Here is a 25,398-nt window from a genome sequence, read left to right on the forward strand (position 1 = left end):
GTTCCAGAAGTGCCACGAGCTGCAGGCTACTGTACTGCACCAAGCATCGGAAAATTCTGAAGAAATTACATGTGCAGTTTCACCATGATTTGCATTGCCTAGTACAAAACTCCTGCCAAACAACAGACTCCAGTAGGTCAGGAGAATGACAGGTGGGTCATTTGCAAGTGACTTGAAATGCCCTGAGGAAGATGGGTGTCTATGTATTTAAGAACAGCAGATTGCTCTTGTACAAACTGACAGATTTGACAGACTCCTGGATAGGTGTCAAAATGTTTCAGAAAAATGGAGCAAAAGTCTGATTTTTGTCCTGTTCTGTTGTTGCCACGATCAGGATGACAAAAAGGTTGCGAAAGCAATGCTATCAAAAATTAATTTTTACATTATTATCTTGTATTTATTTTACTTATACCTATTAAAATAAGTTACTTTATGCCCATGTACTGAGGACATCATCAATTTATTTTACTTCCCCACTGTACAAAAATGAATTATATTATTTTGTTACATAAAAGCCATCCACAGAGATTTTGATTTGGACGGCGATCTACAGCTGTGCTACAGCTTTAGCACAAGAAGCAAGACTGTTGATTAAAAATACATCTTTATTTTATTCAGATTTAGATAAGAATTCATCATTTAATTATTACATTTTGTAATAAATTAAGCTGTAAAAATCATAAAAAAATATTTAATAATTATATAGAATGTCCTTAAGCAGAAGTGAAGCAAATTAACTTCTTGAAATAAGGCAACAGTGAAAAAAAACAATGCAAAAGCACGGCCTGTTTTTGTATTTTCCCAACTTATTTTTTTCATTACAAAAAAAAATTTGACCCAATAAATTGTAAAACAGATTAAACCTCATTAATTTTTGTTCTGTAGGAATATGATTTAGAAACTGTTGAAAATGAAAAGTAGTTACATTCCAAAGTATGGGGCAAATATGAGGGTTTACAAACTGTGGTTGTCAAATGCAGTTACTTGTTCCTGTGCCTAGCTGTCCGCCAGCCTGGCTCTAACATACTAACATACAAACCCCCAACCCCACCAAACAACCCTGGCACGACCTGTATACAAACTAATTTCAAAACCGAACAAATTGTGGCACTCTATGGTCAACTTTGATCAGTGACTGTCAGTCTTTTATTAGCCAGACACTGGATGAGGTTGAGCTTATGATCATCATCTATATTTCTGAAGATACACGTGAAAGCAGATGGCTAAACAGAATGCTTTACAGAATTTAGCATTTATATCAACTCCGGTTATATTAATATATTACAAAAAATAAGCATTACCCAACAACATAAACAGCAAAAAAAAAAAAAAAAAAAAAGCCATGAAGATTTGTTGCAAAAACAAATTCAAACTTCATACATTAACTATGCTTGGAACATCATAGAGGTTGTCAATATTTCAGAATGATGAATCACTACATCCCAGCTGTCCTCTTCAGTGTTTAATAAAACAGCTCCTCTGTACAGATTTTTACACTTCTTTGATTTACAACTTTGAATCACTGTTAATTAATGTGACAGTTTAACCATTTATCTACTGGGTAAACAGACACTTATGTAGATTACATGCAGTGATGAATCTCCTAGAGCACTTCTGCATGCTACAATGATTGTTTGAAGTATCTTGACCTGTGTTTAACACATATGTGCAAAGGCAGTAAAAAGCATTAGGAACTCATATCTGAAATTGAGAAGAAGTAAGACTTGGGAAAGAAAAATGGCCGTCTGTACTGAACCTCAGAAACGAGACAAAAAGTAATGGATTACTTACAGCCTTTGACAGCTTGTGGGTGTCTGCGTGTGTGTGGCAATCTTTTTGTTACCTCGTGGGGACGATTTCCCAGGATTATGCTACGTTTTGGGGACTTATAGGTACTTGTGGGGACCAGTGATTGGTTGCCATGAGGAAATGCTCTCTTCTTGGGATGGGGGTTAGTTTAAGGACTAAGGTGTAATTTGAGTATAGGATTTCTTTAGGGATAAGAATGTGTTGGTAATGGTTAAGGTTTGGATAAGGGTCTTGGTTTGGCCATGGTAGTGAGTGGGAAAGGAATGGAAGTCAATAGAAAGTCCCCACAAGGATAGTGTTACACATGTGTGGGTGTGTGTGTTGATCTCCGTATGACAGCATGCGTGAGATAATGAGAGCACCTGGCAGCCACTTGGCAACTCTCCGTCCCATTTCATTTGCTCTCCTAATGACTGAACGTGGGCTCAGCTCCTCTCTCATTCTGTCCACATCAGGACACAGCACAGAGCATTTCCACCAACAGACCCATTTATCACAGATTGTCGACTAATTGTAAGTACCCAACACTTCTACCATTACTACAGTGGGCTGCTTTGTGTGCAAGCTGCACACAGATGAACAGCCTATCTTCCTCTTACTGATTTCCTGATTTTCTCCTACTGTAATGAGGGGGGTTTATTATATATTTTTAAAAAGAAGCCCTTAGATTAATTAAAGTAAAAAATTGGACTAACTACAAAAATAAAACGAGGGGCATTGGTTGGGAATGGTGAGGAGATTTCTGAATCCCACAAGGTACCAGATCTAGTTCTTACCTAACCTCTTATCACTGTCATTTTTTTGGTTACAGAAGACTAAAAAGCGTCTTTTGCATCTAAATAATAAACCGATATTGTGGTCGTTTTTATAGGTATGCATAATCATATTGAGGACATATTAACATTTTACTTGTTTTATGTTCTATGAATACCATAAATATAATAATTCAGGATGAATATAACAAGGATGAAATCAACTCTTGAATCTTATAAAAAATAAGCCCAAAAAATGTTCGTAAAGGACATAACTGAACTAACGATTATTGTTCAGCCACTCTTTTAATCACGTTCTTACAGTTTTCTGTTAAACAGAAGACAGATTTGATTTTTTTCTCCTTCAGGTTAACATTTTTTTAGAAAGCAAATCAAATATTGGAATACCTCTCATGCCCAGTTGTCATCTCTCTCCATGTTAAAATATATATCCCTTCATTGTGATTATTGTGTTATTGGATCCTCTTTTCCTTGGAGCAAACACTTGGTACTGCATGGTATTATTTACTGGGACAAGGATATATTTTACAAGGACTTCATTTTGTGTAATTCTATTTTCTTCATGGCTCTAAACCTAAAGTAATAGTACATTTTTCCAGCAAGGGAGCTGAAAGGTTGTTTGCCTCAAACAGAGGCTTTCATCTTTTAGCCTTTCACAATTTACACATGACACAGGCCATTTCTAAAGGCAGGCACATGTAAGCAAGAATTAGGACTTAAACTGAATAGTGAAAACATTAAAGCGCACATTACTCCTGTCTGACAAAAGCAGCAGCAAAAGACTTTCTTTCTCATAGTGATGAAAAGCATAAAACACCATCTCAGATCTCAAAACATGAAAGAACACGACAAATCAAAATTCTAGTTAGTTTTTTTTTTTTTTTTCTTTTTAATTTTGGTTATAAGCTTTACTCCCTGCTGGGAAGAAGACTATACAGACACAATCTCTCTCACTTTATCTGCATGCAAATGGTCACACTAGATAAGACAATTAGGAAGCTTTGGAAGCAGAGAGTATTATGGAGACTAAGACCCAAAAGGTTCCCACCTCATTTCAACTATTTCAGTTTTCTTTCCACTGTCTTTGATTTCAATGTCTGTCACTGCTACAAGATTACTACTGGCCTGGGAAAATAAAAGCAAAATCAAGACTTATTTGTAGTATATTCAAGCATGGGAATAAGGACAACTTTAAAAAGTAACAGTTATTTTGGACACCACACAATAAAATAACCGAGTTGGTGGTCTGGACCTCTGGGGGGTAATTTTCATGTTTTGACACCGATGCGGTCCTGCCATTCAGATGAAAGGTACATTAAAGTTAATGTTGGCTGAAAGCAGGAACCGACCTTCAGGATAATGTTCCTTCCTATGATTACTGTGCTGACCTTCAGATGGAAACGGCACCACCGCTATTGCCAAGCCTTCATCATTATCCACTGTAAGAATCAAGGGTTCATGCAGATCACTACGAATTATTGATGGATCTCAATTAGATTCGTCTCACTCCATTTAATTCTACACATTCAGGATATAGTTTTCTAAAAAATTATGCTTAACATCCTGGGAGTCATTTATTCACTGTATAGGAGTGTTGATGCCAATATTGTCGATCCTGCTAAATAAGCGGCATGTTATGCTTCCTTTGGCAGTCCTGATGATCACCATGACACCCATCACTCACTCTTTTTTTTACCCTCATCTGTGTTGTTTTCAGATAAGCACTTTAATGTTCACTGAAAGTTCATTAAGCAGCAAGAAGACCTGAAAACAAATTACTTGTCATAATAGTACACTGCAAAATGGCTTTTAAATCTTATTCTGATGGCCTGGTAGAGTCAGTTAATGTGAACATTTGTGTTCTCTGTAGTCATGATAGGAATTAATTCCTAATGCAATCGTCAGACAAATACATTTTAAATGTTATTTCTCATTTTCTTAAAAGTAAAACTTCAATATAACTAAATCATGCAATTTAATTTCTATTTTAGGTATAAATGTATTATATAAATACATCCAAAAACTTGTGTTTCCTTGGAAGTCAACGTCCTGAAAATCAATATCTGACTTGTTTAAAGCTGTCGAGTCATGCTGGCGTTTGTCCTGGCTGACTAATTGCAATTGACTTTTATCAGGAACACAATGCGAGTGAATTCTAACGAGGGAGGGAAATAGAATGCCACGGTGGAAGACACTGAAATATTCAACGGGCTAATTCAGAGGCTAAGGAAAAATGAGGTTGGATCCATAGTCATATGTTTTTTTTTATTTCTGTTGTTTCCCATGCTTTTGTTTCTTCTTGCTTTGATTGCATTACTGGACATTTTACCAAACTCAAACAGGATCTTGGTTATATTCTGATGGTAAAAACCTCTACTGGTTACCAGTCACTTTAAAATATTTTAAACTGAACTTTCAGAGCATTACACATTAGCTTGGAGTCTCCATCTAGCCAACCACAGTCCACTGCTCCTTTGAGCTATTTTTAGAAAATAAAATCAGTGGCACTCAAGCTGTGGAATACCCTTCACCTGTCTGTCTGATGTATTTCAGGCAAATGGTTTTCATGTGGTTATTTGTCTAAACTCAAACAAATTCATACATTTTATGTTAATTTGATCTTTTCCCATTCTTCTGTATTTCTGTACAACTGTGAGTTGCATTCTTCTTTAGGTAAGTGCAGTTCTTTTTAGAGTGCTGTGCCCCAATAGGCTTTGCTTTGAGCATAGTTCAGATTAAATATACAGCTAATAACTCCTATCTACCCATATTCCCTGAAACCTTAGCTATCATTCGAGGGCCATGGGTTGCAGGTGACCTGCAAGCATGCAGCGTCCTGCATGTATCCAAGATACTATGAGGACTGAACACATTTTATTTCAATCCTGTCTATTCAACATTGTTTTCATGGAAAAATCAGAAATTGTTCTGTCAAAAGCTGAATAAGAGAGTTATCCACGCTTTCATATAAAGTTATCTTTATTATTAAAACAGGCTTTGTGTTTGAATAATAATAAAGATATTGACCGGTCCAAAATCTTTAATCAACATTTGAAAGAGCACATTTCTCCAGTTATAATCTCTTGACAAAGGCTATAGCTACCTGTTGAAATTCATTTCATATTTTCTCTCTTCACAGGCTTTGTGTTTGTCTCTGCCCATATATTTGACCTTATAATACACTTTATCTCTTTTTACAATGTAAATTATGCTGTTTAAAGGATGTCCATGCTTTAACAAACACATTTTAAGACCAGAGAAATATGTCTGTTTGAATTGTATGCACCTAAATATGAAAAATGTTCATTACATCATTCTGATATATTATTTGAAATAGCAAATCCTATTTAGATGGGTATTTAACAAGCATTAAGTTGTACAATTTCATAGTTATGTTTTTTTTTCGGTGCTCATGCCTTTTTTAACGTATAAAATAGCATTTTTGACTCGAGAGCTGTGCAATATTAATAAAGTTAGAATAGAAATAGCCTTTAAATTAATGCGTCTCAAAAGCAAGTGAAAACTTAACTGTAGTATTTGACATTATAGTGTAAAAAAGGAGAACGTGTATGTTTATGTCTTTATACAAATCTGATAAACTAATGTTGCACTTCTGCCCCAGTGTCTCTTAGGATACCTCACGTTCTCATTCATAACAAGGCAGACTTTGCTCTTTCTACAGTAATTTGAGTCGTAACACATAAAAGCCATCACAAATTAAATTTTGATAAAAATGTGTACTGAGATGAAACAACAGGGAGTCATCAAATTATTCTGTTTGCAAAAAGCAGTGAAACACTGCTCTTTGGTTTAGCTGTGACAAGTTATTAAAATTGTAACCAAGACCCAGGGGGTAGTGTGCAATTTTAGAATTAATATACAATTTAGAGCTCTTTTTTTCAGCCTTTGAATTATTCATGCATCTCTGGTATGGACTTGGGTCTTGTGGAGGTAAAATGACTGCAATGCATACAAATTAAAGCATTGTGTCAGTGTATTAGAGAAGGGGAGACAGTATAGATTAGAAGGACAAACATTTGTGCAATGCAACAAAACAAAAAGCTTTGTCTACTTCAAAGGTTTCCCTTCAACAGTTTGACAGGCTAATAAGAATGCTCTGTGATGTCAAACTGGGGTTACAGGATGATCCAAAGTTACTCTAGGGACATGTGGCTTCAGTTACTATATTTGTTTACATAAACAATATACATTCTTTATAATGATAGAAAAATGATTTTTAAAAATCCAATTTAAAGCTTAAAATGAAAGGATAATGAGAGACTCATATGGAAAAAAGTTGCATTAAGAAAGTGTTATTGACATAAAAATAAAAGTATTTTGCATTTAAACCACAGGAAAAGACAGTGATGCTGAATGCAGTTGATCCACATGAGCAGGTAGATCTAGGTTAGGGGTGTATTTCCCCATGGAGTCTGACACTGTTGGTGGAATGGAGGTTGGAGACTGAAGGAACCCATAGAATCTCACAAGAGGTGGAGAAGGGGCGGAAAAGGGCTGCTGTTTAGCTGGAGAGCCATGGCGTCCATCGATCTGGACCTTAAGTGCAGTTTTGAATGATAATGGGCTGGTGTGAGGGTGAGGAGCTGTACTGAGCTACACTACCAACACACCCTGGAAATGAAGCTACAACGATTAGGGCTTTATATTCTTTTCAAGGAAATAGGGCACCCCTCATGCACATACTGACATAGTGCCACCATAAGAGAGCAGACAAAGTTTAAAGAAAACAACAACCGAGCCATCAGTTCCAGGGTTCCTGGAAACTCCGGTGGATGGGGGCAGGGAGCCAGCCTGGGACAATATGCTTTCCACTGCCTGCCAGTCTCCAGGCTACCATCACCGGGTGGGGTTTGGTCGCTCGGTCCCTCACTGCCCCAGACCAGCCCCATAGCTGACGGTTCGGTTTGAGTACCCAGTGTGTTTTGATTATGTGCTGCACTGTACTTGACCAAATTCCCCCCGGACATTTTGAAAAGTAGGACATGTTCGGGAAAAAGAGGATGGCTGGTCACCCTACCATATCAACAATTTGATGTTTCAGTGAGTGAGTGCTTGTTGCTATGATGCGCCTTTCCTCACCAGCTTTGCTCGTTGGAAACCAACCAACCAGTGCACTGCTCATCGAAATATTCATGATCATACCATAAAAGGAATAAAACTTTATAAAAGATTTTTTACTTAAGCCCTTAAAGGTTTGTTTCTTTGTCCTACCTCCAGTGCAGACACTGAACAACTGATGCCTTCTCTCTCCCTGTCTGAGGTTGAATGCATCTCCCACAGTTAACCTAGTGGCGGCCTAGTGGTAAGGGCATAGGGCTTCGAATCCTGAGTTTGTGAGTTTGATCCCCAACTCCCACAGACTGTCACTCTGGGTCCCTGAGCAAGACCCTTACACTGCTCCCCAGGCGCCTCACAATGGCAGCCCACTGCTCCCCAAAGGGATGGGTTAAATGCAGAGAAGTAATTTTCCTCTGGGATTATTAGAGTATATAAAATACAAAAAAAAAAAATGAAATAGCTCCAAACTTTTGAGGGTAGGGCTAGGTAGTGTATTGGGATTAAGCCTTACTCAACTTCATGTCCCACTGCAGTCTGAAGCTTCCGCTTAGCCCACATTAAACCAGGATTTGATATTTTAACAAAATAAATATATATAATATAATAAATATGTATTTAGTGCGGACTCCGGCAAAGTGTTTTTGTAAACTAGTTCCTTCTAGGAGCTTTCAGGGCAACCAATGGCTACTTTGCTTATGGAGTATTGTACTATGTGCCAGCTGTGAGAAATCATGACTCTGGGAAAGCAGAAGCAGATGGTTGAATGTAGTTACTACTATAAGAGTATTGAGCAAGGGTGTAGGTTTGATTTCAACTTTGGTAGGGACACTATTGGTCTTCATTTTCATTGGTCTGGTGTCATTGGTCCTATGCAAAAAATGCATGCTCTTTTTTATGCTTAATGTAAACATTAGGGCACATTTTTTTAAAGAGAAAAGCAGCATTTCTTTCTACATTAACACAAATCACTGGCTCTGATGAATGTGGAATTAGGACTTTTTTCCACTTTGAAAAGGTTTGCATTTAAACTTACCAGCGACTAAGACATTGTCTATATAACCAAATATTGTCTAAATGTGTCTGTTATATGTGGATTTATCTTGTGTTTTCTTTTGAAGATATAGAATTGTGTAGAGGTAAACAGATGTAAACCCCACTCTTATTTTTTTATCTAATATGCTCTCTCTGTATCATGCAAAATAATACATTCAAGGGACAGCAAAATAAATGTATTGTATTTACATCTGCACTGGAACTATAAGAGGAAATGACACTGAGATTTTAAAATATTAACTTCACTTTACAAGTTGTACATTTGGGCTGTAGTTACTCTGTGAAGCCAATTTCATATATTTTTGCTAGGGCTGAAACAATCATATTAATGGACAGTGTTGGGCACGTTACTTTGAAAAAGTAATTAGTTATAGTTACTAGTTACTTCTCCCACAATAAAAGTAACTAGTTACTAGTAAAAGTAACTATTGCGTTACTTTTGCGAGTGTATGAGATTAATAACTGGGGATATCTAATTCTGAAATCCTGTGTTTGGGTTGTTATAGATACTGCAACATGTAGCTATATCTATCTATCTATCTATCTATCTATCTATCTATCTATCTATCTATCTATCTATCTATCTATCTATCTATCTATCTATCCATCCATCCATCCATCCATCCATATTTCTCTCTTTCTCCATATAGGCTAATGATCATTCACGCTCTCCGTTCCCCTGTGGCGCGAGCACAGGGCGGCTGTTAAGCGCCTTTAGCGAGCATGTGCGTTTCCTGTCGATTGCACGGTAAATTGTGCCACCGCGCTGTGCAAAGATGCAGGGGAAACCACATCTGATGGGGAAACGCAGCTCGACGTAACACCAGTATTTCCATCTGGAAACCGCTGTTTTGCCGCTGGAGTCCTCCTCACTCTCCATCCTCCCCTCTCTCATGACACGCGCACGAATCCTATCATGAAAAAAGGTTAATTGTGCGACCTGAGTAACGTGCAGTAACGGGGTGTCGGCAATTGTAATATAAAATGCGTTATAGTTACAGTAAGAGTAATCATTTTGATTACTCGTTACTAAAAAAAGGTAGCGCCGTTACTTTCAACGCCGTTACTCCCATCACTGTTAATGGATTATTTAAATAATTGTCACCTAATTTAGTAATTGATTAATTGTTAACTGGAGTATAGGGCCTCTGAAATGTGCCTTTAGCCGAGAGAGTGACCCACTTAGAGCAGGAATTATACCAAGATTGTAAAAAAAAAATGTAAAACATTTTGCATTTAAGACAAAACAAATTATTTGTCTGTCAATATTCTCCATCCAGAACTCCTCAAAAGGAAACGTTTCTGTTTCACCTTGTTTAATTTAGTAAAAAATCTTCTTTAAGGAACCTTTGTCTATCTGATTATTAATCGAGAAAAATAATCGATGGATTAATCAATTTGCAAAATACTCATAATTTGCAGCCCTAATTTTATGGTAACATTCCAAACACATTTCTTCCATAATACAGCACTGAAGGGCAGCGGCTTCACCTTGAGACTGCCCTGCAGCATTATATCTGTGTTTCATACAATCATATAATATTTCTATTATAAAAGTGGGTTTTTTATAGTAAAGGATTAAATGTAACAAAACCTTTCATCATCATCCTATATTGCTTACTGTCTGACTGTTTAAATAGCTTCAATGTCTATTTTCTTTTTAGTGGCATCATCTACAAAGCACAACACTAAGAATGAGCCTAAGTTTATTCAAATATAAAATCACTTTTAACAATTATAAAAGACAATATAACACTATCTTATCTGTAATGTATTATATCCAGAATAAACAGCCAGATTCAAGCATTATTTACCAGACATTAATGTTTGCACTAATTTATTTATGGACGGTGTGGAAATCAAGAAAAATATTATCAGTGTAAATAGAGTTCCTCTGTTTGTCTTTATCCTATTTCTAGAAGTAGAAGTTAATTAAATAGCACTATTTTAATATGGAAAACAAATGACTGCCGTCAAAAATGAAAATAGTAATAGCAAAGAAATATTGGTAAAAGGGAATCAGAAATGTTGATAGTTGATAGTCTTTGTTCATTTTAACAGCAGTTTTCTGAACTCCTGTCTGACTCAGAATATTTAGTTTAATAAAGAAATCCTAATGTTGGTTACTTACATTTCTCAAGTTCACCAAATCCAAACTCTCTCCTGCTTCTTTGCAGAACTGCAATCAGAAGCTTTCACCTATTTAGCATAGATAACATTTAGTTTTTTAATTGGGACTAGTTTCGTTGCCTAATATTAATTTTGGTAACCGCCGTAATCTAGCGTCATTTTTTTTTTTTTTTGCGCTCCAAGCACGCACGCAAACATACAGACTAGAAAACAAGCAATCAGAAACAGAGAAGGAGGAACTTAAGGTGGAAAAATCAGAGAGTGGAGTTAAACAGCGCAGCACAGTTCCATGCCCTGCTATGTGAAAGGTATAGGAAAGACCAGGCAGCGGCAGCTACCAGGAAGAGGAGCTGCAAGAGGAAAAGGAGCGAGTGCTGCAACAACGCTGTATTATAAACATGTTGTTTACATACAATTATTGGTAGGGACAAGTAGGTCGGTCCAAAATTTTGGTAGGGACATGTCCCTATGGTCCCTATGCAAACCTACGCCCATGGTATTGAGGGTGTTCAAGTGATGGGAAGTGAAAATGGGTTTTACTCTGGTCAGTGAGATGGACAATCCCCATTTGTATTTGTTAACCAGCAAAACAAAACCTGACTCTGAAATAAAAGCAGAGACAGATCAGGGCTGCAAGCAGCATGTCTCTTTGGATTCTATGTATTTATAGTTTTATGTTTAGCTGATCAGCTAAAGTGTTTCAAGGCTGTACATGAGAGCAAATGCAGAGAAACTACTCTGTCATTTAGTGGAATATGGGGTAGTGAAGCTAACTGCTTGATTAGTCCTGATAACCACTTGATTTCGATGCTTTAATGTGAAAGTGTATCGCATTCTGAGGTTCCAGTTTAATTATAAGCTTTATGAATATTTTGAATCGGACCAAAAAAGTTGTTTTGACTATGGTTCTTCAAAGACACCTCTAAATGGCCAGTAAAACAGAAGCTTGCGTGGAAAAACAGGCCTTAATTGCTATACTCCAGTACTTCACTTTTAATTATGCAACTGATAAACTCCCATATTTTAAAAACAAGCATGATTTACTGTCTAAGCTACTTTTTATATGAGGAAATTGTGAAAAATAAGTTAGCGAGCTGCAATAAATCAGAGTATTATTTGCATGCAGTATGTTTTGAGTAAGCCACAATAAAATAAAGCAACATTTCTTCTACTTTCCTTCGTAAAGACCCACAGAAATCAACCAGAAAAATAAGACTACATAATCAATGAGCCCAATTTACTCAGACTGAGCTGCAGAAAACACAACCAGCCAGTTATTGAATTAACACTAGGATAAACAGCATCCCTGTAGGCGAAGCGAGGAGGTTCATAAACAATCAGTTTAAAGCAAGAGACGCACACCTTAACAGCACACATAGAAAGGAATGTTTTATAAATTCCTTTGGACAATAAATTACAACAGTGTTGTGCTATGTTTTATGAAACACTGTTTTAATTAAAAAGATTACATTAAACAAAAATGGTTCTTACTTTTTTCCACAGAGACCACAGAAAAATATGTATTTCTATGCAAATAATTTCTTACAAATACAAGAAAATATTACGTACCATCTAACATTCAACAAGAAAGTGCAAGATAAGGAATCCATAGTTTTCATGATGTGTAAAATATTTATATTCCAGTCTACATGATAAGAATAATATATCTTTAAATAAAGACCATTTTTACATAATTTATTTTGCTGCACAATGAAATGACCCTACAAATCTGTAAAACCTACAGCCACAAAATATTTGTGAGCATGTCTCTAAATGAAAATGATCTGCATGAGACATTCACAAAGCATTTGTTCTAATCCAAAATTAAATATTAGAGGTTTCAAATATTTTAAATTGATACAAGTGAAACTTGAATTCAGTTATTTTGTGATGAACATTTGTCGACATAAAAAGCATTGTTTCTGTTCTATATGTCTGATTTACACATCGTTCAAGAACAAGTGATTCTCATTTAGAGCATCACTGCCACTGAACTTTTAGACATGTAGAATGAGGAAAGAGGATCATTCTAACAAGTTCCACAGGGAATTTCATATTGCTAAAAATCAATCGATCCATTTTATGAAATTTCCCTTTTAGTAGCAGCCCCAGGTCTTGTTACAGATTGCATAACAAGCCAAGCTGGCGTGGTGCACGCTGGGACTCCAATTAAAGTACACAAGAAAACTGAGAATACAAAATTCTGTAAAAAAAGAAAATCTATATCTTAAGTCTAACATTTAAAATGGTTTTCTGTTTTAAAATGGGGACTAAATCTATATTTGTAAACCATTAATTTCTTAATTGCTTCAAACTAATTAAAAACCAAGCATTTTTCCCCGGGCTAGGTGAATAGTTTATCACAGCTTTGGTGATACAAAAGTCAGTTAAGAAGATGGAGGACATGAATATTTCATATTCATAGCAAGAAATCATTTTTGGAATACCATCCTTTCCTGTTGGTTTACCTCTGTTCAGGTCCAGCCCAGCAATGAGAGTGAGATACAGAGTACATCTGGGATTTTAGACCAACTTTGACCCAGCTGAATTAAAGTAAAAGGTATAAAAAAAAATGCTGAATAATTTATGACTTCTGCACTGTTCTTGTTTTCTAAGTTGGAAATGTGTTTGCTGAAAACTGGCCAAAGTTTCCCCTGCTCTCAGCTCACAGAAGATGGTGGATTGAACTGAATCACAAAAGACAGCTAAGGCCGCCCTTTATGGTAATGCACCCTCTACAATTACTGCTTCGACCTTCCCCGGTGAAGAAAAATACTGATACATTGTGTCCATTTAGCGCCCCCCTTCAAACACTTAGTGGCAGCCTTGTTGTGCCGTTGAACCACAGTTTACCCTTCACTGACTTTTGTTGGGAGGAGGTAAAAAAATACATCAGACAGGTGACAAAAAAGTTACATCTGTCAACCAACAAGGGGACATAACTGCATTATTTCATCAAAAAATTCCCAATGTCTGCTTGTAAATTTAACTGGCTGTAGACAGTGGTGCCAAATACAGGCTTGATTAATCGCTACCTTCACAGGAACCTAAAATGTTGGGCTGATCAAATTTTTTAAGAGCTAAAACGTAAGATTGCAGGCAATTACAAAATCAATTTTGCCATAATTTCCCATGTTATACCATTATTCAAAAAGTAAAAGACTGTAGACAGTTTCAGAGGTCACAAAAGAGAAAGATATATGATTTATACAGTTCTACTGCAATGACCTCTAAGCATCACAATGATTCAGAATATAGTTTACTTCATGCTACATCTTCTCATTTTTTCTAAGTTAATACTTATATTACTGTAGGAAAGAAATTCTGTTCAACCCAAGATACATTTTATGGTTCCCACAAACAGGGGCGCAACTACATATTTTTGAGGTGGATGTGAACACATCACACCCCCCAATAGTCATATTATACAATTCTTTTATGTTACATACTTTACTTATCAGATGATCGTTTCAATCATAAGCAAATAAGAAGTTTAATCAATTACAAGGACATAACAGTAGTGGCACTCATTGCTCAACATTTTCTGGAGAGGAAATAAGTGCTAATGAAGATTCTCAGTCATCCAAGTCATAGTCATTCCGTCTAAAAAACAATCCACTGGACCTGGTTTCCAAGGTTTGAAGACATTTCGCTTCCGCTCCAGGAAGCTTTCTTAATTCAAATGTTTGGATCCGCAGTGCCCTTTATCTAATATTTGCATTAATTTACTTATAGACTGAGTGGAAATCTATATAAAATAAATATTTCTAGAAATATGAATAGTCAATTAAATATCAGTATTATTCTGAACTCTAATTATGCTTTCTATATAAAAAAATATCAGATGTTTAGGCGTCATCTCGTGCTATTATACTAAATAAAAGGAATAACACCTGCTATTTATACCTGAACTGCCACAAATGGTCGTCAAAAATGAAAACATTAATATTATAGAAGTATTGGTAAAAGGGAAACCCTCACATTTTATCTTTCAGTCAGCTGTTACCATCAATCAGAATTTTTGATAGACAGCCTTTGCTTGTCGATTTTTCGAGCGGCCTTCAGAACTCCTGTCTGAATTAGAATATTTTGTTTTATAAAAGAAAAAAAAAGTGTCTTGATAAAATGTATTGTACTTCGGAATGAAATATTATTTTGAGATGCTAACGCTGGTTCCAGAAATCAAAACAATCTCTCCTGCTTCTTTGCAGAACTGCATTCAGCAGCTTTAGTCTGTTTTAGTGTAGATAATATTTTGTTTTTTAATTGGGACTAGTTTCATGGCATAATATTAATTGTAGTAACCGCAGTATTCTAGCAGGAATACAATTTTATTTTTGTGCTTCAAGGCCTCACGTACACACACGGACTAGAAAACAGCCAATCAAGAAAAGAGAATGCGGAACTTAAGGCAGAACAACCAATAAGAGTGGAGTTAAACAGCACAGCTACTGACCTTAAAGGAATAGTACACCCAAAACATGATTAGCCTTCATTTTCTACTCACCCCCATGCTGAACAAAACTCTGGAGTACTTTTTTTTATATCTCAAATGCATCTGGAGATCTGGGAGGCTTCTTGCTGTCTGCTGACATTCAAATAATGGAGGTCTATGGCGCCCGAGACAGAAAGGTCCATAAAAGTCCACAAAAACGTGTCAATATTCCTCCATACTGCTCGTCCGATGTAATCCAAGTGTCCTGAGTGGGTAGCATCCATAATTTACTCGAAACGAAGTCATTTAGAACGTTTTAGAGCCTAAACAGTAGTGTATAGGATTTCCTAATAGCGCCCCCATGCGCGCTCACGATTCTACGGAAGCCGGCAGACCAAACCAGCGCATTCAGCTCGGCAAAGAACTCATGCTCTTCCTCAACACTGAAGTCCTCAGACATTTTTCTTTCGTTGTTTCTTTCTTTGCACAGGTAAACAGCACATTTCTTCTTCTACGCTTGCATTATCGGCAGAGCAGACGCTGAATGCGCACTTTCTTCCGGTTTGGTCTGCCGGCTTCCGTAGAATCGTAAGAAACTCTTTTTTACGTCCATTCCTACACTGCCAGTATCACATCCAATTTACTAATTCTAATTTGACGGAACCAAATGTTTGCACCTTTTCTCCATGTCACACAAACAATCTCTTTAGATCACTGGTTGCATGCCCATTTTTTGGAACCCTACTTTTTTCCTCCATGTACTTTACTGATCTTTTTGGAATCCTTGAACATAAGTCATAATTGAGCAAATATAGCCGTCTTTGGTAAACTATTTAGAAAATCCAAATGCTATGATCATTCCATTTCCTGTTTGTGGGATATGATTTTGAAATATTTACAGTGGTCTTGCTGCGGGAACAGTAGAATCAAATTGAATTTTGTTGGCCTGCCGTCTATTTGCCGCCATCCTGCAACACCATGCGGAGACACTGTAAATGCTCACATTGATTATAATCGTGTATTATTTATCTCACTCTAAAAAGCTTCCTCTCATCTCTTCCAGGATTTATCCCACACTGTCTCCTTCCTGAATTACCTCAACGTAAATAAATCATGGAAGTATCAAAGATGAGAAGTGCTTCTCTCTTTACAGTAAAAGGGGTTTCAACTTTTTTGGATACTGATGGTTTTCATTTTTCTTGCATTTTTTATAGAATTTCTTTAACTTTCTTACGCTAAGTCAGTAAACTACATATTTTTAGATCTGTCATATAAACATATTGTCTATTTTTAACACTTTTGGGGTTATTTGACTATTCATATAGTAAGTTAAAACCTGCAGCATTCTGCTAATAAAATATTAATTCATTATCAATATCTAAACTTCAAATGTTTAAAACCTATTTTCTTATGATAGATATGAAAAGCAAACCATAAACACACATTTGAAATAATGAGTGATGTGAAGGAAACAAAGGAAAAAAAGAACACTACCATAGAGGATGTTGGACTTGAATACATTAACCTTTGATTTTATCTATATTATCATGAGATGTTATTGTTGTCTAAAATTGACTGGTTAGCTTAGATAAAACTTTTGCTTTAAGATGTACCCCTGATCTATGCTTTAGGGTACCAATAATAGCATTTTAAAATGATCTTTATCAGGAACTGTAGAGAGAATCTGCCTTTCGATATCTGATGAGGTTATATCAGCTGTACCTCCGGCAGCACCACCAGGAACGCTCCTCATGAAGTGTATTATGGTTCATGCATGTAAGATCATTTTTTAGTCATTCTTTGATCCATTCCAACAGCATTGAGTATGAGCACTGAAATACCAAAACATTTTAAATCATTTGAGCTAATGAGCATTTTGTCTATGCTGTATACATTTTCACCTCTCCAAAAAGCTTTGAACAAAAGTCAGTTGTCATTAATGTCACGTTTCTCCAAAAAACACAACAGTGATTTAGAACTTCTCTTATTTTGAACTAAACCACAGACATCACTAATTTGAATAACCTTCATAACATGTGGGACTGGAACTCTAAAATGATTTGGTTTTTGTGAAATTAATGTGTGTTTGTGTTTTGTCCATGTGTATTTGTGCATTCACAAACACATAAAAATCCAGCTTCAATGGTTCATTACTGACCCAAAACAGGTTGGCCACTCAGGATGCAGTATTATGGTTAAAGATGGGACATATAGCTGTGTTAATATCAAGAGCTGACAATCCCACAGTCGGACCAAAACAAATACAGCAGCACAGAAGGATGTACATGTACTGTAACTGCTGTGATTACATCTGTTTGGTCCGACCATGGCATCGGTCTCTTCCACAATTTCATCTTTGGAAGCGGTACACCCAAATCTTTACAAGTGTAAGTTGTTGTGGTCTCTCATGAGATCTGTTGACTTTTTCATTTGTTACAGTGAGTGGCTAAAACCAAACTTTGGTAGGTGGGTACTATGTGAGCTTCACTTAATCAGCTCAAAAGCTTCTACTGAATTTTCCTCCTTTCCCAAAACAGATTTGATAGGAACAGTCCCAGACAAATAATGTGTAGAATCAGACCTGAGTGCTACACATGATCAATCTGGCTTGGGAGGTTACTGCTTTCAGGATTTGAAGTGCACAGCATCTTTAATATTTGATTTATAAATACTTCATGGTGCTTCACATAAAAAGACAAGGTTTTGTAGTGGATGCTCATTGCCTGGGGGGACCTCAACTAGAAAGCAACTTACATCTTGTAAAATTGAGTCATACATTACATACTGTATACATGCACAGAGAAAAAAAGTAGGAAACTCACCCTTCACCCTCAAGCTGTCTGGGATCCCATCCTGGTTGGATTGAAAACAGAAAAAAAAAAAAACATGTTTTAATAAACCCATTAAAACAGAATTCCCCATTCATATGTAAAAACATCTGTGTCCTAGAAATTGTACTCAGTCTCATTTTAATTCAAACACATTTCAGCATATAATTTGGTTGTTACTTTTTCACAACTTTGACACCAGAGTCCAAGGATTTCAACATTGCAAACAATTTAGATGTTTTACTGTAATTTCTCTTATAAAATCTGCAGTAAGGATAGTTTTTATATTATAAAGGTCAGAACAAGATCCCTTTGTATAAACAATTTTCCAATTATCAATTCTCAGTTTCTTTTGCATACATTAAAGTTATTTGCCACATTTATTTGACACTTTCACATAAATGTGAGTAATCTTGCACTGATACCAGTATTGGACGGGGCCCCGATCCAGCACTAAAATGGTGGTATCAGCGAGTACCAACAAATAGGGCACCAATACCATTTTGAGAGCCAAAAGTTTATTAAACTATTGTAACCCATTTCAGGTAGGCAATAAATAGTTCTACTGGATTCACTTTGTATTAGTCTTTTTCCTACTTCACAAAGGTAGGCAGCAGTTTGACAAAGACATGACGGCAATTATTATACATCCAAGTAGTATGCAGTTCTTCATATACATAGACACATAAATTTCAAACAGGTGGTATCTGTATGGTATTGGTATTGGCCAATACAGCACAGCCAGATATTGGGTATTGGTATCGGGGCAAAAAAATTGTGTCGGCACAACACTAATTATGAGCAACACATTTTGCTTGCACTGCTCCATCTTGACATCTAACCTAGCAACATTCTTCCATCATTGTAGGTTACGGCAACTTTTGTTCCTCCCTACTTTAGAGGTACTTTATAATGGAGTGCAATACACCTAGAATGATCTAATCAGCATCCTACCAAATCTATCTCTAAGCATATTAACTCATGCACACATAGAGCACCACTATGTACATATGTCCATATTAGAAAATGCATCAGATATGTGCTGTTCCAAGGATTTAACCAAAGCAAAAACATTTGGAAAAGGACCAGATGGAGATGTTAGAATATGCTACATTCCAGCCTTTATTACCTCTTTCAAAAAAAAATATTACTCTTCTTCATAAAGTATTGATTATACAAGTCCCAACCATATCAACAGTCTCTCAATAATTGTTGAAGGCCAGTACTAGATGGATAGAAGATTCCTGATTCATCTGCAGACATTAAATGGTTAACTATGGTATCATCAAATGTACATCCTGTTATACAATCATTGTAATACAATCTGTGAAATATCACCACTAGTATAAACATTAAATGAAGAGGAGGGAAAATGCTCATATTGTAACCCTGTTATAGAAACATAAATTTGAATAAACACAGGTTTTATGAAATAAAATGTGGAATTATGTTGTTTATACAAAATCTAAAGTATTTCCCAAGGCAAAGATGTGAAACATCTGTTTCATGTTTAGATTCAAAGCAAAACTAATCATTTGAGGTCAAGAGAAAAAAAGATCCAATCTGCTAAAAACAACCCTTTCATAAACCCCAAAGCAAAGAGACAGGCAGATAATGCAAATACTAATAAAAAAAAATATTCTGTGATTGTGTATGAAGAAGAAGTAAATAAGTAAATGCTTTCTTGGGATCTATGTCTCAAAGACTTCCTGGCAGCAATCATCTTTCTTTGAGAAAGCTAGCCAATGACTTTGGAGTCAATGTCCCTGAAAAAAAAAACTTCCCACATTTCAAGCACAATTGCTGACCAAAGTTAAAGAAAAAGGTTAAAGGTTACTTTTTCAAGGAGCTGCTCTCATTAATCTATGAATAGGAATGAAAAAAGCATAAATATTCAATTTGTATATGATGCAATTTCAATAGTTCATTATTGTTGTAAAGAAAACTCAATCAGTTCTTGGAGGAATGTATTACAAAGATCACACATAATGTAACAGGTCTGAAGTCAGTAATGGACACCAGACACCACTGCCAAATAAAACTGGAATTTTGCAGAATATCTGAGGAAACTTTACAACATCCGCTAATAAAGTACACTGCTAAAAATAAAAATGATAAAATAAAGGGAACACTCAAGTTACACACCCGATCTGTATTGAAGAAATATTCTCATTGAATTCTTGTACTGTCCCAATTTGAGCGTGGTGACAACAAACACACAACGAATTGATCAATCATCATTGGAAATTAAATTTAATAACCAACGAAGGCCTGGATTTTGAGTCAGACACTAAGTTGAAGAGAAAAAACACACTACAGGCAGAACCAACTTTGATATAATGTCCTTAAAAGGGGTCAAAATAAGGCTTGGTATTGTATGTGGCCTCCACATGGCTGTATGACCTCTCCACAATGTCTGTGCATGCTTCTGATGAGGTGGCAGATGGTCTCCTGAAGGATCTCCTCCCAGACCTGAACTAATGCATCCACCAACTCATGGACAGTCTGTGGTGCAATGTAACAGTGGATGGATCCAGACATGATGTCCCAAATGTACTCAATAAGATTAAGGTCTGGGGAACAGGTGGGCCGGACTGCTAACACACTCCAGCCACGTTTAGCATTTTCTTTCATTAGGAGGAACCCAGGGCCAATCGAACCAGCATATGGTCTCACAAGGGTTCTGAGGATCTCATCTCAGTACCTAAGGGCAGTCATGCTACCTGGGTCAAGCACATAAGAAGTCTGTGCAGCCCTCCAAAGAAATGCAACCCCACAGCATTACTGACACGCTGCCAAACCAGCAGCAGCAGTGCTCAGCGTAAACCTGCTTTCATTTGTGAAGAGCAAAGGGTGCCAGTGGCGAATTTGCCAATCCTTGTGTTCTTTTGCATATGCCAAGTGTCATATGTGGTGTTGGGCTCCGAGCACAACCCACATCTGTGGACATTGATCTCTCATACCATTATCATGGACTAGGTTTCTGACCAAATTGTCTAGACGTATGCACATTTGTGGCCTGCTGAAGCTCATTTCCCAGGCCAGTGCTCCTCCTGTTCCTCCTTGCACAATGGCGGGGATAGTGGTCCTGTTGCTGGGTTGCTTCCCTCTTATGGCCACCTTTACATTTTCTGGTGTACTGGCCTGTCTCCCGGTAGTGTCTCTAGCCTCTGGACACTACGCTGACAGACACAGCAAAACCTTCTTGCCACAGCCTGCATTGATGTGCCATCCTGGATGAGCTGCACTACCTGATCCTCTTAGGTGAGTTGCAGAATAAGTCAGACAGAAATCAAAGGTATTAAGAAGTAATCTATAATCCCAACTAGGGACGCACCGATGCCGATACTGGTATCGGCATATCCCTAATCCCAACCTGCAGAACCACTCCTTTATTTATTGTTTTGCTAATAGACAATAATTTCCACCGGCTGTTTATTCCATTTAAACAGTATACAAACTTGCTTGTAAAGCAGTGTTGTGTCCTAAGTAGACGGTTTGTTTTCAAAGAAGTTTGAGTTATTGAAGTTAAATTGTGTTGTTTGTGTGTTCCCTTAATTATTTTTTGAGCAGTATATAATTAGAAAATTATATTTAAAGTTTTTATGTTATGAAATGTTATGAATAACTTACTTTGTAAGAATATTGTAAAATTGCAGTCAGAGTAAAGATATAGGAATCTTCATCAAATTCTATTCAGAAGTAAAAAAAAAACAAAAAAAAAAACATAAATTGTGCTGCTTTATTCTCTAAAGGAGTATGTGAGGACTTTATACAATAGCACCATTTATGCTCCACTTGGGCTGCAAACTGCCAACTTATCAATCACATTTATGTCTAAATTTAGATTTTCTCATACACCTTAAAGTAGAGCTGTTTAATAGATCAATTGTATCTACTCATCTAGCTTTGCTATATTCTAAGAAAATATTTTAGGAAAACCGAGTTGCTTTTCCCTTGCTCTTTTTGGGCTGCCATAGTTTACTTTGTCATTAGATCATCACTTTTTTTTCTCACATGAATACTCATACAGTAACTAATATACTAGCTAAATTTCTTCAGTCATATTTTCCCTTCTTTACAATGGCAATACCTTTCAGCTTGTATACAAACTTTTTTATGCAGTTTCCATTTTTCAGGTTGGGTGGAGGTAGTGATGTTATGAGATGAGTCAAGGCTTCTATGCGTGTGTCAAGAAAATGTAGGGGGCACTTCTCCGATGCGTGGGTCGAGGTGTGATTCATTTAGGGGAGGGGCCAAAACTGATGACATCCAAAGCCTCACTACTGTGATACCACGTGACTGCTTCAGGAGGTGGTTCAGTCCGAGCAAGAATTTTGACAGGCATTTAAACAGCCTCACTACTAAAACAAAATGTGGGAGTTTGTAGGAGATTTGCGGGTCACCTGAGTTTTTTGATAGAGTTTGGAGAGAGTTTAGAGAGAGTTTGGAGAGTGTCTGGAGTTTAGGGAGTGTTTGGAGATAACGGAGAGGATAGGTATGGAGCCAGCGAGAAAGAGGAGGATTTCACCTATGCGGGACCATTTCAACCTGATTTCTCTCACTAAGGTAAGATAAACGAATTGAATCTAACCTTTTTAAGATGCATTCAATTTTTTTCATCAGCTGTTTATTTTCATTGACTCATGTATTTATAGGTGAAGTGCCTATTGTGTTCCAAGGAGTTGGGATACAATAACAACACCTCCTCCATGCTGAGGCACTACCGTGCCCTGCATGAGAATAAGAGTCAACTACCCAGCAATGGTAAGTTATTAGAATAGTATACACAACTGGACAGAGTTTTAAACACCCCAGACTTCCACATCTCATGATACCACTGGAGGTAATTTATTATTTATTTTGTGACCAGTTATTTCTTTTGCATATTACTGTTGCTAACATCAGGTAGCATGCTGTGGCATCTTTTAGATGCAAGCATGATGGAGGCCAGAAAATCAGGAAATGTGACAGCAGATGCCACTGTTGAAGTCCAGCGTTACCTTTCAGAGGCCAACATAAGCCTCGGGGAAAATCCATTGAAGTATTGGGAGTGGAAAAAACTCCAGTACTCCAATTTTTTTTCACAGACATGCAGTTTTCTTATGCATGCCAGCATCGTCAGTGCCTTGTGAACACGTGTTATCAAATGCTGGTGAAGTTTTGTTAAAAAAAGGACTATATTGAAGCCAAAAACTGTTGAAAAAATACTATTGTTGAATAAAAATTACTGCCTTTCATTTTAGTCATCATTGCTTAAGTTGCACAAGCACTGTAACTGTCTCTTTGAGCTTATATCACCAAAAAGTGTAGGCTACCTTTAGAAGATTGTTGTTTTCTAAGGAATTTTACAAACACAAAACCTAACAAAGAATAGTATACGCACCAATCATAAAACATTTCAAAGGAACTTGAATAGGAAAAACAGCACAAACAGTTACAAGCATCAAAGATTATATTACTAACTGCAGTACTTCACTCCACCAGTAGGTGGTGACATGTGCACATGAGTCCTCATGGAACTGAGGGGATTATTGAAGCATTTAGCCAAACGGTTCAAATGCCTCATGAGGCTTCGGTTGCATTTAAATTCATTTGCTGCATCCTCCAAGGACACGGTCTACCTGGACTCGGTCCTTCGAAGTCCTTGAAAATAAACAGACCAGAAGAGTTTTGACTGTGAATTCAAACAGGTCTAGCATTCAACGGCTTTCTCCATAAATAAAGGTGCCAACCACCGGCAGCAAGAACAAATAAAAGCAAATGTAATGATAGAAACCTTAGTCAGTTAAATAACATGCTGCTGTCATTTTACACATCTCTGATGTTGCTGCTGTTTTCAAATATTCATTACTGTAAAAATGTCCATAGCTGTATAATGGTTATTTATTCTCCAGGTGTTCTCCAGTTTTATACTGTTAAAACACTTTACAGTACAGTATTTTAATATTTATATTTTAACTCTTCACTATTATATTATTCTAATACATTTTTCTAAGGTCCACATTTGTGTGACCTTTTTTTCTATAATTTTTTGCTGCTGTAAATTCCCCCATTGTGGGACAATAAAGAGATTTTCTATTGTATTCTATTCTATTTTATAAAACCGGTAGAAAGATACAAGTAAATCTAAACAATGGATGTATAAAAAATTAATCTGCAAAATCTCTTATATTCAACAACATAAAATACTTAGCTAAGAAAAATTGCACACTGCAGATATATTAGAATCTGTCCTTAAATTACAGCCAAACCCATTTACACAGTAACAGATAAAAACCTGTAGATAAATCAAACACTACCCGCCACATATCTGCTTCAATAACAATTGAAACAATTATTTTCATTCATTTCAGACGGAACTTTTCATGGAACTATTCACACTTATATTATATTAAGCTGAACTTCCGATATTTACCACCCTTCGAATCTGGCCTTCAGAGGATGCATCCAATGAATTTGAACAGAGCCTTCATCTCACCATTTGAAGAGGACCCAAAAGCAGAGACTGAATCTGATGTGGTTTCTTGCAGGTTTAATAACAAAAAGGGTAACAGAAGCAAAAATCCACAAACATAATACGAAAATACTGAAAACCAGTAATACTCACAACAAGGGGGGCATTAAAATGACAACAAACCAACAACAGTGACTGAGCAGGAGATGCACATAGGAGAGAGAAACAAAGGCCAGGGTAATAAGCAGATTGGGAGCAGGTGTGGACAGAGGAGTCTAGAAGGGAGCTACTGTAGGGAAAAGGAGACTGACACAAGAGGGCAACATAGGGCAAACAAGAAATACCTAAGAACTCAAATACATTCAAAAATAACTAGAATCCAACAAAATGGAAATAAAATCAATGAAAACTCAAGATTAAACTTAAACAGAACCAAAACCATGACAAAATTGAGTTGCACTTTAAATGAAGGTCAATTCTCAGAGGATAAAATTGAAATAAAAGAAAGTTTTAAAGTGGTTTCATTTAATATTAATAACAAATAATACAAATTTACTGATTTCACTTTAGAGAAATTTGAATTTAATCCATCCCCTTGGAGTGCCATTGCCCGAGGAGCAGAGTGGGGATAAGGATCTTACTCAGACACCCAGAGTGCCAATCTGTGGGAGTGGAGCTCAAACGCTAAACCTCAGGATTCCAAGCTCTATGTCCTAAGCACTAGACCACCACACCCCGATTAAGAGGTCTGATATTTCATTTTTATCACTAAGGCCAACATAGGTAATTAAGAGTAACTTAATAATATTAATAGATAAAATAAATATACCTTTA

At 36.6% G+C, this 25,398-nt stretch overlaps 1 protein-coding gene across 2 annotated transcripts in view; it reads right to left on the bottom strand.

Annotated features, from left to right (window-relative positions):
- The window catches only part of fstl5 (follistatin-like 5), a 294,437-nt gene that overhangs the window by 213,563 nt on the left and 55,476 nt on the right, over positions 1-25,398 (bottom strand). For both annotated transcript variants that reach the window (XM_038300837.1, XM_038300838.1), the window contains exon 3: positions 18,102-18,132. In XM_038300837.1, coding sequence (XP_038156765.1) covers positions 18,102-18,132 — 31 coding nt within the window. The remainder of the gene's footprint in view (positions 1-18,101; positions 18,133-25,398) is intronic.

This window comes from Cyprinodon tularosa, unplaced genomic scaffold (assembly GCF_016077235.1).
Source record: "Cyprinodon tularosa strain WSP-4 unplaced genomic scaffold, ASM1607723v1 ctg458, whole genome shotgun sequence".
In the NCBI taxonomy this organism is placed as follows: Eukaryota; Metazoa; Chordata; class Actinopteri; order Cyprinodontiformes; family Cyprinodontidae; genus Cyprinodon; species Cyprinodon tularosa.